The sequence below is a fragment of the Cherax quadricarinatus genome, chromosome 13 (assembly GCF_038502225.1).
Source record: "Cherax quadricarinatus isolate ZL_2023a chromosome 13, ASM3850222v1, whole genome shotgun sequence".
Taxonomy (NCBI): domain Eukaryota; kingdom Metazoa; phylum Arthropoda; class Malacostraca; order Decapoda; family Parastacidae; genus Cherax; species Cherax quadricarinatus.
In genome coordinates, this window is record NC_091304.1 from 24,574,966 (window position 1) to 24,592,067 (window position 17,102).

The 17,102-nt window shown below is 38.6% G+C and overlaps 1 protein-coding gene across 4 annotated transcripts in view; it reads left to right on the forward strand.

The window, feature by feature from the left end:
- LOC128688516 (Kip1 ubiquitination-promoting complex subunit 1) overlaps positions 1-17,102 on the forward strand; it is a 152,971-nt gene that overhangs the window by 74,028 nt on the left and 61,841 nt on the right. For all 4 annotated transcript variants that reach the window (XM_070084592.1, XM_070084590.1, XM_070084593.1 and 1 more), the window contains exons 16-20: positions 497-664; positions 820-937; positions 2,016-2,178; positions 2,485-2,675; positions 16,102-16,241. In XM_070084592.1, coding sequence (XP_069940693.1) covers positions 497-664; positions 820-937; positions 2,016-2,178; positions 2,485-2,675; positions 16,102-16,241 — 780 coding nt within the window. The remainder of the gene's footprint in view (positions 1-496; positions 665-819; positions 938-2,015; positions 2,179-2,484; positions 2,676-16,101; positions 16,242-17,102) is intronic.

Genomic DNA, 17,102 nt, shown 5'->3' on the forward strand with positions numbered 1-17,102 from the left:
ATTAAAATCCCACTCAAAGAAAAATTAAGGCAAAGAAACTAAAATGCAGTGAGATGCCCTGCTGACCATTTGCAAGCATACACATGAGATTGCTGTGTAAAACCCAACTCATCTAACATACAATCAATATACAGTGGACCCCCGCATAACGATCACCTCCGAATGCGACCAATTATGTAAGTGTATTTATGTAAGTGCGTTTGTACGTGTATGTTTGGGGGTCTGAAATGGACTAATCTACTTCACAATATTCCTTATGAGAACAAATTCGGTCAGTACTGGCACCTGAACATACTTCTGGATTGAAAAAATATCGTTAACCGGGGGTCCACTGTATTTAAGAATTCATACAAATTACTTTTATCTGAAAAGCTAGTAGTCTCTTTGTCAGCATGGCCACATACTCATAGCATGTTGAAATATGACAGGTGTGTTTTAAGCATAACATAATAAACTGCTGTTTACATTCATTAATTATAATTTTTATATGCATTAGGGTTCAAGTACAAGTCAGCTGAAAGAGCTTATTGGATCAAGGGATGTCTTTATGAATAAGCTGCAGGAGCAGGCCAGGCAACAGGCATGGGTGATAGCAGCCATCCACTCTACAGAGAAGTACTCTCACCTGGTATCTCTCATGCAGGTTATCCTCTCAACACTCAAAGTAAGTGGCATGAGCATTTCTGTTTGTACTATACTTTTTTTTTTTTTCAACATTTTAGGTCTCAGTGTGCAACAGCTCCACTTTAAGAAACAAAATATTGTATACTTTATAAACACTAAAATAACATTGAATTCCAATTTTGCTTTCTTTTGTAGGCTGCTTCCAGTGAAGGGGAATTATTTGGATTTGTGCCAGACTTCTACATAGAAAGTTTAACTGAAATGTGTACAGCATTGCGACTCTATTTCACAGTACCTCCAGAGAGTATATTAAGTAAGTTTTGTCATATATAATTATTGGTAAAATTGCTGACTATGGTAAATGGGCATCAACAGCTAATGAGACATTTATTGTAACTGGATTTTACTTGCTGGAAGCACTGTCAAGCCAATACAAACAGTATAAAGAGAGATAATAAAGTGAGGTACACAGTAGTAGAGTAGTGGTAGTAACAAAGTGAGGTACACAATAGTAGAGTAGTGGTAGTAACAAAGTGAGGTACACAGTAGTAGAGTAGTGGTAGTAACAAAGTGAGGTACTCAGTAGTAGAGTAATGGTGGTAGTAGTAGTTATGGAAGTGATTTGTTATTATCAGGTGATGGCAAGGTCTCTTGTTTTAAGGAGGATTCATTCTAATTCAGTATTTCAGAGAAAATGAAGCTACCTTCATTCTCTGTAACAGTTTCTTAAAGGGAGATTAATTCTACTTCTAAGTACATGTATTTTAGTCTTAAGGTTTCTGGTTCCTTAATCACTTAGCTGGCATCTTTCCATTTCATTCTACTACAACTACAAATTCATGATTATTCCCCAATTTTTGCAACTCATCTTGTTTCCTTTGTATACCTTGTGTCCTTGTGCTGTATTAGCTTCGTAAATTTCCTAACAAGTGAAGATGAAACATGGCCATAATAAATGTCTTGTTCGTTGCTCTTGTGTCCACTTACCTTACAAATTTTGGTATGTAGTTTCTATGCATTTAAAAGAAATGACTGACAAGGCTCTTTGATTAAGAGTTACACACTACTTGATTTATGAAGCCATTTCAAATCTGGTCTAGTGTTGTAAATAATTTAGATGACATTGGTTAAGCTTGTAAATGTATTAAAAATACTGTTAATGAATGTTCTGATAATTAATTTTAACCCTTTTAAAAACCTACAGAATATTGGTGTTGAAGTTGCTTTAAGGTGTATTATTTTATGATGGTCTTGGCTAAAATTAGAAAGACATTTTCTCTTCTAATGACGAAAATATCTTAGGGGTCAGAAAAGAGGAATTAATTTCATGTGTTAACGGTTAGAGTTGTCAATGGTATGATTTTTCTTATACTATTTTATAATTTTTGTAGGCTCTCAGTGTCTTCTCACAAGTGTGGGAGAGTTCCTTGCATTACACTTCTGTGACTCGAGAATTGTGTATGCTGATAGCAAAGATTCCCTTATCCAAGCCCTCGCAGGTTTTGTTTGTCACCAGACAACTCTGACTGCCCTGGAAAATATGCCAGAGGCGAGGTAAGTGTTTTCTCTTGTGTATAACTTTGGAAGGTAAAATAGTAATTTTTGTATAAATGTCCTTTTATTCTTCTGTGAATTATATACCTGTACCACTTTATTGGCATACAATAGTTATATTGTACAGCAAGTTCTTATGCGACACATTCCATTAAGCAAGATTTCCTGCATTTCACAAGTGTTTTTTTATAGACAGGTGTTAAGTCACTTAGTCCCAGTGATATATACTCACTCAAAGATTATATTGAAATCGAAAATGTTTCACTTTGTAAAATTAATTAAAAAAAAAATTGTTTTTTAACTCAGTCGGCAACAAATGGTTCGTAACTTACTCCAGCCTTATGAAAATCGTGCCTGGGCTCAAAATAACTGGATTCTGGTGCGTTTTTGGAAAGGCTGTGGATTTGGGTTCCGCTACACAAGAAGTCCCCACATGACCAATAAATTTGGTCCAAAGCCAGCCCACACCGACAATCCGAACTTCACACAGACAACAGGTAAATTTTACAAAAATCATGATTCTGTTGTGCAACATTTATTTGAGTTGATAATAGTAATTGAACGAAAGCATTAATGAAACAATTTACAGCCTCTCCTCACTTAACGACGGAGTTCCATTTCTAAGACCATGTTGGTAAACGAATTCATCACTAGGTGAGGAGCATACTATAATGGTAATGGGTTTGTGTTAACCATCTTTGATATTTTAATGTCACCTTTGCACCATTTATAACATATCTGGTATTTTTTAAATGTTTATACAGTAATACATATACTGTATATTGTAATAAAAAGAATAAAAGAAATTAGCTCTTAATATACATTATTTTGGTATGCATGCTGATTAGAGAGCCCGGCATAAGTCTGTGTCGTCAGTAAACGAGTACGTTGCTAAGTGAGGAGAGGCTGTATAACTAACCCATAGTGTTTAAATATCTAGTTGAATCTCCAATTTGTGGATTACCTGGAAAATGGAATCTCTCTTATATTTAATTAAGGATAATTTTATTTATATCACTGGCCATCTCCCACCAAGGCAGAATTACCCAAAAAAAGAAATAACAGAAATTTTTCTTCCTTTTGCATTTAGTAATCATCATCATTCACCGCACCGATGATATCCCACTGAGGCGGGGTGGCCCAAAAGTAAAAAACAAAAGTTCCTCCATTTACGTTTAATAATATATATAGGAGAAAGGGTTACTAGCCCCTTGCTTCTGGCATTTTAGTTGCCTCTCATGACAAGCATGGCTGACGGAGGAATTCTGTTCCACTTACCCCATGGATATGAGTGGAAATAAATAAGAACAAGAACTAGTAAGAGAAATAGAAGAAAATTCAGAAGGATGTGTATATATATGTTTGTACAGACATGTGTAGTGTGGCCTTAATGTAAGTAGAGGTAGCAAGATGTACCAGAAATCTTGCATGTTTATGAAACAGATAAAAAAGACACCAGCACTCCTACCATCATGTAAAACAATTACAGGTTTTCGTTTTACACTCACTTGGCAGGACGGTAGCGTACCTCCCTGGGCGGTTGCTGTCTACTAACTTACATCCTAGGGCATTTTTTTTTTTAATAAGTCGACCGTCTCCCACTGAGGCAGGATGACCTAATAAGAAACAAAATCCCCACACATAATCACTGTCTTTGCAGAGGCACCCAGATACAACAGTTTAGAAGCATATATAAAGATATATAACATACCCCTCCAAACTGCCAATATCCCAAACCCCTCTAAAGTGCAGTCATTGTACTTCCCATTTCCAGTACTCAAGTCTGGCTATATAAAAATAACTGGTTTTCCTGAATCCTTTCACTAAATATTACCCTGCTCACACTCCAACAGCTTGTCAGGTCCCAAAAACCATTCGTCTCCATTCACTCCTATCTAACATGCTTCCTGGAAGTTCAAGCCCCTCACCCACAAAATCTTCTTTACCCTCTCCTTCCAAATTTTTTGAGTACGACCCCTACCCCACCTTCCTTCCCCAACAGATTTATACACTCTCCAAGTCATTCTAGTTTAATCCATTCTCTCTAAATGACCAGACCACCTCAACAACCCCTCTTCTGCCCTCTGACTAATACTTTTAGTAACTCCACACCTCCTCCTAATTTCCACACTCCAAATTCTCTGCATAATATTTACACCACACATTGCCCTTAGAAATGTCATTTCCACTGCCTCCAGCTGCCTCCTTGCTGCAGCATTTGCAACCCAAGCTTCACACCCATATAACAGTGTTGGTACCACTATATTTTGTACATTCCCTTCTTTGCCTCCATGGATAAAATTTTTTGTCTCACCTTTTTTCCTTCATCAGTTCTATGGTTAACTTCATCCTTCATAAACCCATCCATTGACAAGTCAACTCCCAAATATCTAAAAACATTCACTTCTTCCATACTCCCTCTCTCCAATGTGATATCCAGTTTTTCTTTATCTAAATCATTTGATACCCTCATCACCTTACTCTTATCTATGTTCACTTTCAACTTTCTACCTTTACACACCCTCCCAAACTCGTCCACTAACCTTTGCAACTTTTCTTTAGAATCCTCCATAAGCATAGTATCATCAGCAAAAAGTAACTGTGTCAACTCTCATTTTGTAATTAATTCCCCATAATTTAATCCCACCCCTCTCCCCAACACCCTAGCATTTACTACTTTTACGACCCCATCTATAAATATATTAAACAACCATGGTGACATTACACATCCCTGTCTAAGACCTACTTATACCAGGAAGTAATCTCCCTCTCTTCTATACATCCTAAACTGAGCCTCACTATCCTCATAAAAACTCTTTACAACATTTAGTAACGTACTACCTATTATTCCAATATACCTATTATTCCAATATAGAAATGTTAAAAGCAGGTGGGGATATAGTTTTGGAGTGGTTGGTGCAATTATTTAATAAATGTATGGAAGAGGGTAAGGTACCTAGGGATTGGCAGAGAGCATGCATAGTTCCTTTGTATAAAGGCAAAGGGGATAAAAGAGAGTGCAAAAATTATAGGGGGATAAGTCTGTTGAGTATACCTGGTAAAGTGTATGGTAGAGTTATAATTGAAAGAATTAAGAGTAAGACGGAGAATAGGATAGCAGATGAACAAGGAGGCTTTAGGAAAGGTAGAGGGTGTGTGGACCAGGTGTTTACAGTGAAACATATAAGTGAACAGTATATAGATAAGGCTAAAGAGGTCTTTGTGGCATTTATGGATTTGGAAAAGGCGTATGACAGGGTGGATAGGGGGGCAATGTGGCAGATGTTGCAAGTGTATGGTGTAGGAGGTAGGTTACTGAAAGCAGTGAAGAGTTTTTACGAGGATAGTGAGGCTCAAGTTAGAGTATGTAGGAAAGAGGGAAATTTTTTCCCAGTAAAAGTAGGCCTTAGACAAGGATGTGTGATGTCACCGTGGTTGTTTAATATATTTATAGATGGGGTTGTAAGAGAAGTAAATGCGAGGGTCTTGGCAAGAGGCGTGGAGTTAAAAGATAAAGAATCACACACAAAGTGGGAGTTGTCACAGCTGCTCTTTGCTGATGACACTGTGCTCTTGGGAGATTCTGAAGAGAAGTTGCAGAGATTGGTGGATGAATTTGGTAGGGTGTGCAAAAGAAGAAAATTAAAGGTGAATACAGGAAAGAGTAAGGTTATGAGGATAACAAAAAGATTAGGTGATGAAAGATTGAATATCAGATTGGAGGGAGAGAGTATGGAGGAGGTGAACGTATTCAGATATTTGGGAGTGGACATGTCAGCGGATGGGTCTATGAAAGATGAGGTGAATCATAGAATTGATGAGGGAAAAAGAGTGAGTGGTGCACTTAGGAGTCTGTGGAGACAAAGAACTTTGTCCTTGGAGGCAAAGAGGGGAATGTATGAGAGTATAGTTTTACCAACGCTCTTATATGGGTGTGAAGCGTGGGTGATGAATGTTGCAGCGAGGAGAAGGCTGGAGGCAGTGGAGATGTCATGTCTGAGGGCAATGTGTGGTGTGAATATAATGCAGAGAATTCGTAGTTTGGAAGTTAGGAGGAGGTGCGGGATTACCAAAACTGTTGTCCAGAGGGCTGAGGAAGGGTTGTTGAGGTGGTTCGGACATGTAGAGAGAATGGAGCGAAACAGAATGACTTCAAGAGTGTATCAGTCTGTAGTGGAAGGAAGGCGGGGTAGGGGTCGGCCTAGGAAAGGTTGGAGGGAGGGGGTAAAGGAGGTTTTGTGTGCGAGGGGCTTGGACTTCCAGCAGGCGTGCGTGAGCATGTTTGATAGGAGTGAATGGAGACAAATGGTTTTTAATACTTGACGTGCTGTTGGAGTGTGAGCAAAGTAACATTTATGAAGGGATTCAGGGAAACCGGCAGGCCGGACTTGAGTCCTGGAGATGGGAAGTACAGTGCCTGCACTCTGAAGGAGGGGTGTTAATGTTGCAGTTTAAAAACTGTAGTGTAAAGCACCCTTCTGGCAAGACAGTGATGGAGTGAATGATGGTGAAAGCTTTTCTTTTTCGGGCCACCCTGCCTTGGTGGGAATCGGCCAGTGTGATAATAAATAATAAATACTTGCAACATCTGCTACATTGCTCCCCTATCCACTATCATGTGCCTTTTCTAAATCCATAAATGCAATGAAAACTAACGTACCTTTATCTGAATACTGTTCACATATATGCTTCAATGTAAACACTTGATCTACACATCCCCTACCCACTAAAACCTCCTTGCTCATCAGCAGTCCTACTCTCTCTCTTACCTTTAATCCTTTTAATAATAACCCTACTGTACACTTTTCCTGGTATACTCAATAAACTTTTTTTTTTTTTTCAACAAACCGGTCGTATCCCACCAAGGCAGGGTGGCCTCCTCCCAAAAAAAAGAAAGTTTCTCTTTTTAAATTTAGTAATTTATACAGGAGAAGGGGTTACTAGGCCCTTTCTCCCGGCATTTTAGTCACCTCTTACAACACGCATGGCTTACGGAGGAAGAATTCTGTTCCACTTTTCCATGGAGATAAGAGGAAATAAACAAGAACAAGAACTAGAAAGAAAACAGAAGAAAACACAGATGTGTGTGTATATATATGCTTGTACATGTATGTGTAGTGTTACCTAAGTGTAAGTAGAAGTAGCAAGACGTACCTGAAATCTTGCATGTTTAAGAGACAAAAAAGACACCAGCAATCCTACCATCATGTAAAACAATTACAGGATTCCGTTTTGCATTTGGCAGGACGGTAGTACCTCCCTGGGCGGTTGCTGTCTTCCAACCTACTACCTACAACTTAATGAACTTATTCCCCTATAATTTTTAGTCTCTTTTGTCCTCTTTCTCTTTATATACAGGAATGATATACATCAATGATCTTCCAAATGTATCCCAACACCTGAACCCCATTCTCTTTGCTGACGACATGACTTATGTCATCTCTCACCCTAATCTTGCCACCCTCAACACAATTGTTAACCAGGAGCTGATCAAAATATCGACTTGGATGACAGCCAATAAACTTTCGCTTAACACTGACAAAACCTACTATATTTTGTTTGGTAGCAGAGCAGGAGTTGAGCAAATTAACATTAAGATCGACAACACACTAATTGCCAGACATAATGAGGGCAAATTCCTAGGCCTTTACCTCGACAACAACCTGAATTTCAGCACCCATATCCAACACATAACCAAAAAAGTATCCAAAACGGTTGGGATCCTCTCCAAGATACGATACTACGTGCCGCAAAATGCCCTTCTCACACTATACCACTCATTTATCCATACCTCACCTATGCTATTTGTGCTTGGGGATCAACTGCAGCAACACACCTAAAGCCAATAATAACCCAACAAAAAGCTGCAGTAAGAATAATCACTAAATCCCATCCCTGGAAACACACCCCCCTACTCTTCATAGATCTAAACTTACTCCCTGTTCAGTACATCCACACTTAATACTGTGCAATCTACATCTACAGGTCCTTAAATTCCAATATTAACCTTGACCTAAAATGCTTTCTTGATAGTTGTGACAGAACCCACAGGCATAACACCAGACACAAACATCTCTATGACATTCCCTGTGTCCGACTAAACCTTTACAAAAATTCAATGTATGTCAATGGCCCTAAAATCTGGAACACCCTACCTGAAAACTCTAGAACTGCAGACACATTCATCACCTTCAAAACTACCATTAGAAAACATCTTATCTCCCTGACACACCCCGTCAACTCATTACACGAATACCACCTTGTGGTTCACACTTACACTCACTCACCCATTTGACCATAAACAGAAATATCAATCTCAATCTTAAAATAATGAATCCTAACTAGTCATAAGTTGGCCTGTGATACTCCAATACTGAAACTATGTATTGTGCCAAAACAAAAGCATTCACATTGCTAAACTCACAAACTAGTATTTAGTCACTTAGCCATAATACCAACTTACCTCATAATTTGTAATATTTTAAAGTTAAGAATTAATCTAAATCTGCCTGAAATGCCTAGCCATGCTAGGTGTTCTAGTGGCCCCCTCTGTAATTAGTATTTTACTACATGTAAACCACACAATAACCAAATTCTGTAAACTCAGCATTGTAATCCTTATAGAGAAAAACTTTGAATTGGATTTGAATTTGAATTTGAATGCTCTCTGCCAATCCCTAGGTACCTTCCCCTCTTTCATACATTTATTAAACAAAAATACCAACCACTCCAACACTATATCCCCCCAGCTTTTATCATTTCTTTCATGATCCCGTCAGTTCCAGCTGCTTTACCCACTTTTATTCTACGTAATGACTCACGCACCTCCCCTACACTCACATCCTGCTCTTCTTCACTCCTAAAAGATGGTATACCTCCCTGGCCAGTGCATGAAATTACTGCCTCCCTTTCTTCATCTACTTTTAAAAGTTCCTCAAAATATTCCCACCATCTACCCAGTACCTCCATCTTCCCATCTACTAACTCCCCTACTCTGTTTTTAGCTGACAAATCCATTCGTTCCCTAGGCTTTCTTAACTTGTTTATCTCACTCCAAAACTTTTTCTTAGTTTCATCATCAAAATTTTTTGAGAGTGCCTCTCCCATTCTATCATCTGCTCTCCTTTTGCACTCTCTCACCACTATCTTCACCTTTCTTTTATTCTCCATATACTCTACTCTTCTTATAACACTTATGCTTTGTGAAAACCTCTCATAAGCTACCTTTTTCTCTTTTATCACACCCTCTACTTCATCATTCCACCAGTCACTCCTCTTTCCTCCTCACCCACCCTTTTATAGCCACAAACTTCTCCCCCATGTTCTAATAATGAATTTTTAAAACTATTCCAACCCTCTTCAACCCCCACTCCTCCCCACTACTCATATTTGTACTAGCCCACCTTTCTGCTAAGAGTTGCTTATATCTCATCCTAACTTCCTCCTCCCTTAGTTTATACACTTTCACCTTCCTCTTTCTTGCTGTTAACATTTTCGTTTTGTCCCATCTACCTCTTACTCCAACTGTAGCTACGACTAAATAATGACCTGATATATCAGTTGCCCCTCTATAAACATGTACATCCTGAAGCCTACCTATCAGCCTTTTATCCACCAATACATAGTCTAACAAACTACTTTCATTGCATGCTATATCATACCTTTTATACTTATTTATCCTCTTTTTCATAAAATATGTATTATTACCAAACCTCTTTCTACACATAGCTCAATTAAAGGCTCCTCATTTTCATTTACCCCTGGCACCCTAGATTTACCTACTACTCCCTCCACAACATTTTTACCCACATTAGCATTGAGATCCCCAACCACAAGTACTCTCTTCCTTGGTTCAAAACTCCCCACACACTCACTCAACATTTCCCAAAATCTCTCTCTCTCCTCTACACTTCTCTCTTCTCCAAGTGCATAAATGCTTACTATAACCCACTTGTCACATCCAACCCTTAGTTTACTCCACATAGTCCTTGAATTAATACATTTATATTCTCTCTTTCCCTGCCATAACTTATCCTTCAACATTATTGCTACTCCTTCTTTAGCTCTAACTCTATTTGAAACCCCAGACCTCTTCTTTCTTTTCTTTCAACAAACTGGCCGTGTCCCACCAAGGCAGGGTGGCCCAAAAAGAAAAACAGATGTTTCCCTTTTTAAATTTAGTAATTTATACAGGAGAAGGGGTTACTAGCCCCTTGCTCCCAGCATTCTAGTCGCCTCTTACAACACACTCAGCTTACAGAAGAATAATTCTGTTCCACTTCCCCATTGAGATAACAGGAAATAAACAAGAACAAGAACTAGTAAGAAAATAGAAGAAAACCCAGAAGGGTGTGTGTGTGTATATATATGCGCTTGTACATGTATGTGTAGTGTGACCTAAGTGTAAGAAGAAGTAGCAAGACGTACCTGAAATCTTGCATATTTATGAGACAGAAAAAAGACACCAGCAATCCTACCATCATGTAAAACAATTACAGGTTTCCATTTTACACTCACTTGGCAGGGCAGTTGTACCTCCTTGGGTGGTTGCTTTCTACCAACCTACTACCTACAGACCTAATCTCATTTATTTCACCCCACTGAAACTCTCCTACCCCCTCAGCTTTGTTTCACTTAAAGCATTTAGTAATATAAGCATACATCTTCTTTCTTTCAATGTACCAGCCGTATCCCACCGAGGTGGGGTGGCCCAAAAGGAAAAACGAAAGTTTCTCATTTCAGATTTAGTAATATACAGTGGACCCCCGGTTAACGATTTTAATCCGTGCAAGAGGGCTCATCGTTATGCGAAATAATCGTTATGCGAATCAATTTTCCCCATAAGAAATAATGGAAATAAAATTAATCCGTGCAAGACGCCCCAAAAGTATGAGAAAAAATTTTTTTTTTTACCACATGAAATGTTAATTTTAATACACACAAACTGAAAAAGGCATGCACAATTACATGACACTTACTTTTATTGAAGATCTGGTGATGATTGATGGGATGGGAGGAGGGGAGAGCATTATCTTCTTACTGTTTAGAAGAAGGGGAATCCTTCCATTAGGACTTGAGGTAGCAAGTCCTTTCTGGGGTTACTTCCCTTCTTCTTTTAATGCCACTAGGACCAGCTTGAGAGTCACTGGACCTCTGTCGCACAACAAATCTGTCCATAGAGCTCTGTACCTCCCTGCCTTCCTTAAGACTTTCCTAAAATGGGCCATAACATTGTCATTGAAATAGTCACAAGCACGGCGGCTTGCAACAGCTGTGTCAGGGTGATTTTCATCTATAAAGGTTTGCAGTTCAACCCACTCTGCACACATTTCCCCTTAATCTTTGAAGTAGGCACAATGGATTCCACAACTGGCATAGGCTTCTCAGGGTTAGCCCCAAACCCTTCAAAATCTTTCTTAATTTCCATACTAATTCCCACCCTTTTTACCACAGGGTTGGCACTAGAAGCTTTCTTGGGGCCCATGGTCACTTATTTTCCACAAACAGCACCGAAAACACTGTAATAATACGAAATATTCCGAGTGTATGCTTGGATGTTACCGCGGAGGCTGGCTGGTAAACAATGGACGGCCGCACATGTGAGGGCACATTGACGCGCTCGGACGAAAAATCGGCACCGCGGGTTTTTAATCGGTATGCGGGGCAAAAATTTTGCGATAAAAGTAATCGTTATGCGGAAAAATCGCTATGCGATGCCATCGTTATGCGGGGGTCCACTGTATACAGGAGAAGGGGTTACTAGCCCCTTGCTCCGGCATTTTAGTCGCCTCTTACAACACGCATGGCTTACGGAGGAAGAATTCTGTTCCATTTCCCCATGGAGATAAGAGGAAATAGATAAAATACAGTGTTTTCGGTGCTTTTTCTGGAAAATAAGTGACCATGGGCCCCAAGAAAGCTTCTAGTGCCAACCCTACAGCAATAAGGGTGAGAATTACAATAGAGATGAAGAAAAAGATCATTGATAAGTATGAAAGTGGAGTGCATGTCTCCGAGCTGGCCAGGTTGTATAATAAACCCCAATCAACCATCGCTACTATTGGTGGTACAGCTGCTGCTGCTGCTGCACTGTCAGCTGCTGCTGCTGCTGCACTGTCAGCTGCTGCTGCTGCTGCACTGTCAGCTGCTGCTGCTGCTGCACTGTCAGCTGCTGCTGCTGCTGTAGCACCGTTGTTGGTGTGGCTTATTGAGAATACCAAGAAACAATTAACCCCAGAGGATTTGCCACCCAGGATAACCCAAAAAAGTCAGTGTCATCGAAGACTGTCTAACTTATTTCCATTGGGGTCCTTAATCTTGTCTCCCAGGATGCAACCCACACAAGTCGATTAACACCCAGGTGAACAGGGAAAAATGCCTGGAACTAGTGCTCATATTGGTGAATTTAAAGCCAGCAAAGGTTGGTTTGAGAGATTTAAGAATCGTAGTGGCATACACAGTGTGATAAGGCCTGTTCTGGAAGAAAATGCCAAACAGGACCTACAGTACTCAGGAGGAAAAGGCACTCCCAGGACACAGTGTCTCATCAGTCATTGCTGCATCTTCAATAAAGGTAAGTGTCATTTATTCTTCATTTAGTAGACTAGTACATGCACAATATATACTGTGCATGTACTACTCTACTATTGTGCATGTATCCTTCTCTTTGTGTGTGGGAAAATGTATATTTCATGTAGTAAAATTTTTTTTTTTCATACTTTTGGGTGTCTTGCACGGATTAATTTTATTTCCATTATTTCTTATGGGGAAAATTCATTCACATAACGATTATTTCGCATAACAATTACCCCTCTTGCACGGATTAAAATCGTTAACCGGGGGTCCACTGTATATGCTTGTACATGTATGTGTAGTGTGATCTATGTGTAAGTAGAAGTAGCAAGACGTACCTGTAATCTTGCATATTTATGAGACAGACAAAAGACACCAGCAATCCTACCATCATGTAAAACAGTTACAGATTTTCGTTTTATACTCACTTGGCAGGACGGTAGTACCTCCTTGGGCGGTTGCTATCTATCAACCTCCTGCCTGCAGACCTAATTTCATTTATTTCTCCCCACTGAAACTCTCCCACCCCCCCTTAGCTTTGTTTCACTTAAAGCATTTAGTAATATAAGCATATATGTTGTTACAAATTCTCATACCTCATGTACAGGTCGGCCATCACTAATCCGGCATCATTGGGACTTGCTTGTAGGATGCCTGATTAGTGGTTTTACTTGATTACAGAGTGGTTAGGTTAGATTAACCCAACAGCGATATTTACGCATCACTGATTTCACCCACTTTATGCCCTATTTTTGGCCCAGTCAATTATTCCAGTCTACCAAACCCATAGCGATTTTGCTAGTATTCCTTCTATTCTGTCGATTGAGTACAAGAAACTGCCCTTTCACCTATTTCAACTTCCCAGTAAAGTGGTCAGAAATTGGTAATTTGGCCAATTTCACACAAATTTCAAAAGATGCCAATTTCAAAACAGGGTCCAAAATAAATAATGCAAACATTCCTAGCACGTCTCCAGGCCCCTCTTATATTATGCTTGCTTTCCATTTTGAATTTTTACTCACACAAAAAATAGATTTACTGTTATGCAGACTACTGCATTATTGTAGTTATTGTATAAATAATGTCAACCCATTCGTAACTAAATATTAGACCGTCCAGTTGGACATGTATTGGACTGTGACATCATTTGTTTACTCTTGAGCATCGGCAAAAATTTAACATTTCCGCTAATTCAAGCTCAATTTTAAGATACTTTCCAGTGTGAAAATCCAATCAGAATTATATCTATTTCTGTATTATATCTTCCAATCTATCAAATGAGACCAAAAAAAACGAGAATACAACCATACAAACCATATGAAAATACACTGCAAAAGTCGCTGTTTTACACCAAAACCAGAGTCGCCTTTTTTTCTCATTATGCACTGGGTGCTGCAACATTTTTTTATATAGTGTACACTTACCACACAGACCTATTCTCTGCTATGTAGGCCCAAATTTAATCATGTCTCCAGGCCCCTCTTATATTATATTTGCTTTCCATTTTGAATTCTTATTCACACAACAAATAGAAGATTTACTGTTATGCAGACTACTGCTTATTGTAATAATTGTATAAATAATGTCATCCCATTTGTGACTGCGAATTAGACCAGCCAGTTGGACACGTATTGGATGGTGACGTCATTTGTTTACTCTTGAGCATTGCCAAAAAGCAAACATTTCCACTAATTTGAGCTCAATTTTAAGGTACTTTCCAGTGTAAAACCAATCAAAATTATATCTATTTCTGTAATATATCTTCCATTCTATCAGATGAGACCAAAAACGAGAATACAACCATACAAGCCATATGAAAATACACCGCAAAGTCGTGTTTACACCATAAACATGGTCACAGTTTCTTTCTCTTGCACTGCATGGTCCAGGATTTTTTTATATAGTGTACACTTACCACACAGACCTATTCTCTCATATGTAGGCCCAAATTTACTGGTCACAGCTTATCTGAGTGAGCTGAGCTCATGGCGACCAACAGTGGCTTCAAAGCCACTTTATCTTTTATGGACAATGCACAGTGTATGTGCTTTACACAATGAGAAGTATTTCTTTTATTCATTGGAACCATGGCTAGGGCTAAAAGTGAGCAGGTTATAACAATAAATGGAGAAAAAGAAATTGGAATGACTTATGCAGCAAGTAGCGCCACCAAACAGTAGTGGCAGGTTGGTGTGGCAACCCCAGAAATTTGAAATTATGCTAACCGAAATTAGTGCTGGATTACTGATTGCTGGATTAGTGATGGCCAACTTGTATAACTTTTTCTTTATTTTTAGTCAATCTTTTATCACAGTATACAAGTTATTTTCAGTCAGTTGCAAATGACCCACCATGAGGGAGTTAAGGGGTTGTACATTTTTTTATTGCTGGCTCTTCGACAGCACTGCTACTTGCTGGGCTACCACACCTCTCATCCTTAAAATTGTTCTTGCAGTGATTACTAGCATTTTTTTCCTTGATATACTGACCCCACTGCATTCTGCCTGATATTTATCTTTATTTTTCTTCTAAGGCCAGGTGGAGCCTCATCTTCATGAAAGGGTGACAGAGATTCATGCCAATACCTTTGTCTTTGCCTTTAATCTCAAAAGGGTTCTTAGGTTCATGAAGCCATCAGAGAATTTCTAGGTGGTTTTATTTATATGTGATCAGTGTCCTTTGCTTTTGAAAAATATTATGAACTTTATTTTGCAGTAAATTTTATTACATATGCTTCAGTGCTATGTACATATTGGCAACATATATTTATATCACCAGCCATCTCCTATTATTATTCGTGATTACAAGGAATATTTTACCATTAGATCTTTGTTCTTTATTTAGCTTTGTTTTTGGTATCAGTGTCTGCCATTAATTTTGTAATGCTCCATATTTTGATCTGTACTTTCTGGGCTATATTTTAAATAGATAGTATTAGATATTTTATACATAAAACATAGTGGTTTTAAATATTGTTCATCCAATCAGAATTGTTCATAGTGATTTCTTGCATATTCTCCATTATCATTACTTAAATTGCAGCATTTGCTAATAAATTTTTACATTCTTTTTTTCATGACAGTAGAGTGGAACCTCGGTGTTCGTGTGCCCTAGTTTGTATGTAAAATTATAGTTATTCTCTATAAAATGTATTTTTTGTTGATATTTCCCATTAGAAATAATGTAAATCCAATTAATCTGTTCCAGACACCCAAATACATTAACAAAAGATACATTTTATAGAGAATAACTATAGTTTTACATACAGACTAGGGCATACGAAAACCGAGGTTCCACTGTATTATAAACTTGTTATTATTGAATAATATTATATTATTTTAATTTCTACAGCTCCCTGCCCTTCGCCAGTTTTCCAAAGGCACGTGGTGGAAGTGCTGGAGAGTTCTTTAGATGTGGCAACACCCTTCCTAAACTCCCTACTTAATCAGCTCAACTGGGCCTTTTCAGAGTTTATTGGAATGCTGCAGGAGGTGAGATACTGATAGTAACCCGTTTTCCTGTAAAGATTACTAAAAAGAATAAGAAGAAGAAAATTGTCAAAGTGGGAAGTCTGAATGTGTGTGGATGTTGTGCAAATGATAAGAAAGAGATGATTGTGGATGTTATGAATGAGAAGAAACTGGATGTCCTGGCTTTAAGTGAAACAAAGCTGAAGGGGGTGGGAGAGTTTCAATGGAGAGGAATAAATGGGATTTGGTCAGGGGTTTCAAATAGAGTTAGAGCTAAAGAAGGAGTAGCAATAATGTTGAAGGATAAGCTATGGCAGGAAAAGAGGGACTACAAATGCATAAATTCAAGGATTATGTAGAGTAAAATAAAGATTGGATGTGAAAAGTGGGTTATAGTAAGCGTATATGCACCTGGAGAAGAGAGAAGTGTAGAGGAGAGAGAGAGATTCTGGGAAATGTTGAGTGAATGCGTGGGTAGTTTTGAATCTAGTGTGAGAGTAATGGTGGTTGGGGATTTCAATGCTAAAGTGGGTAAAAATGTTATGGAGGGAGTAGTAGGTAAATTTGGGGTGCCAGGGGTAAATGTAAATGGGGAGCCTTTAATTGAGCTATGTGTAGAAAGAAATTTGGTAATAAGTAATACATATTTTATGAAAAAGAGGATAAATAAATATACAAGGTATGATGTAGCACGTAATGAAAGTAGTTTGTTAGATTATGTATTGGTGGATAAAAGGTTGATGGGTAGGCTCCAGGATGTACATGTTTATAGAGGGGCAACTGATATATCAGATCATTATTTAGTTGTAGCTACAGTTAGAATAAGAGGTAGATGGGAAAATAGGAAGGTGGCAACAACAAGTAAGAGGGAGGTGAAAGTGT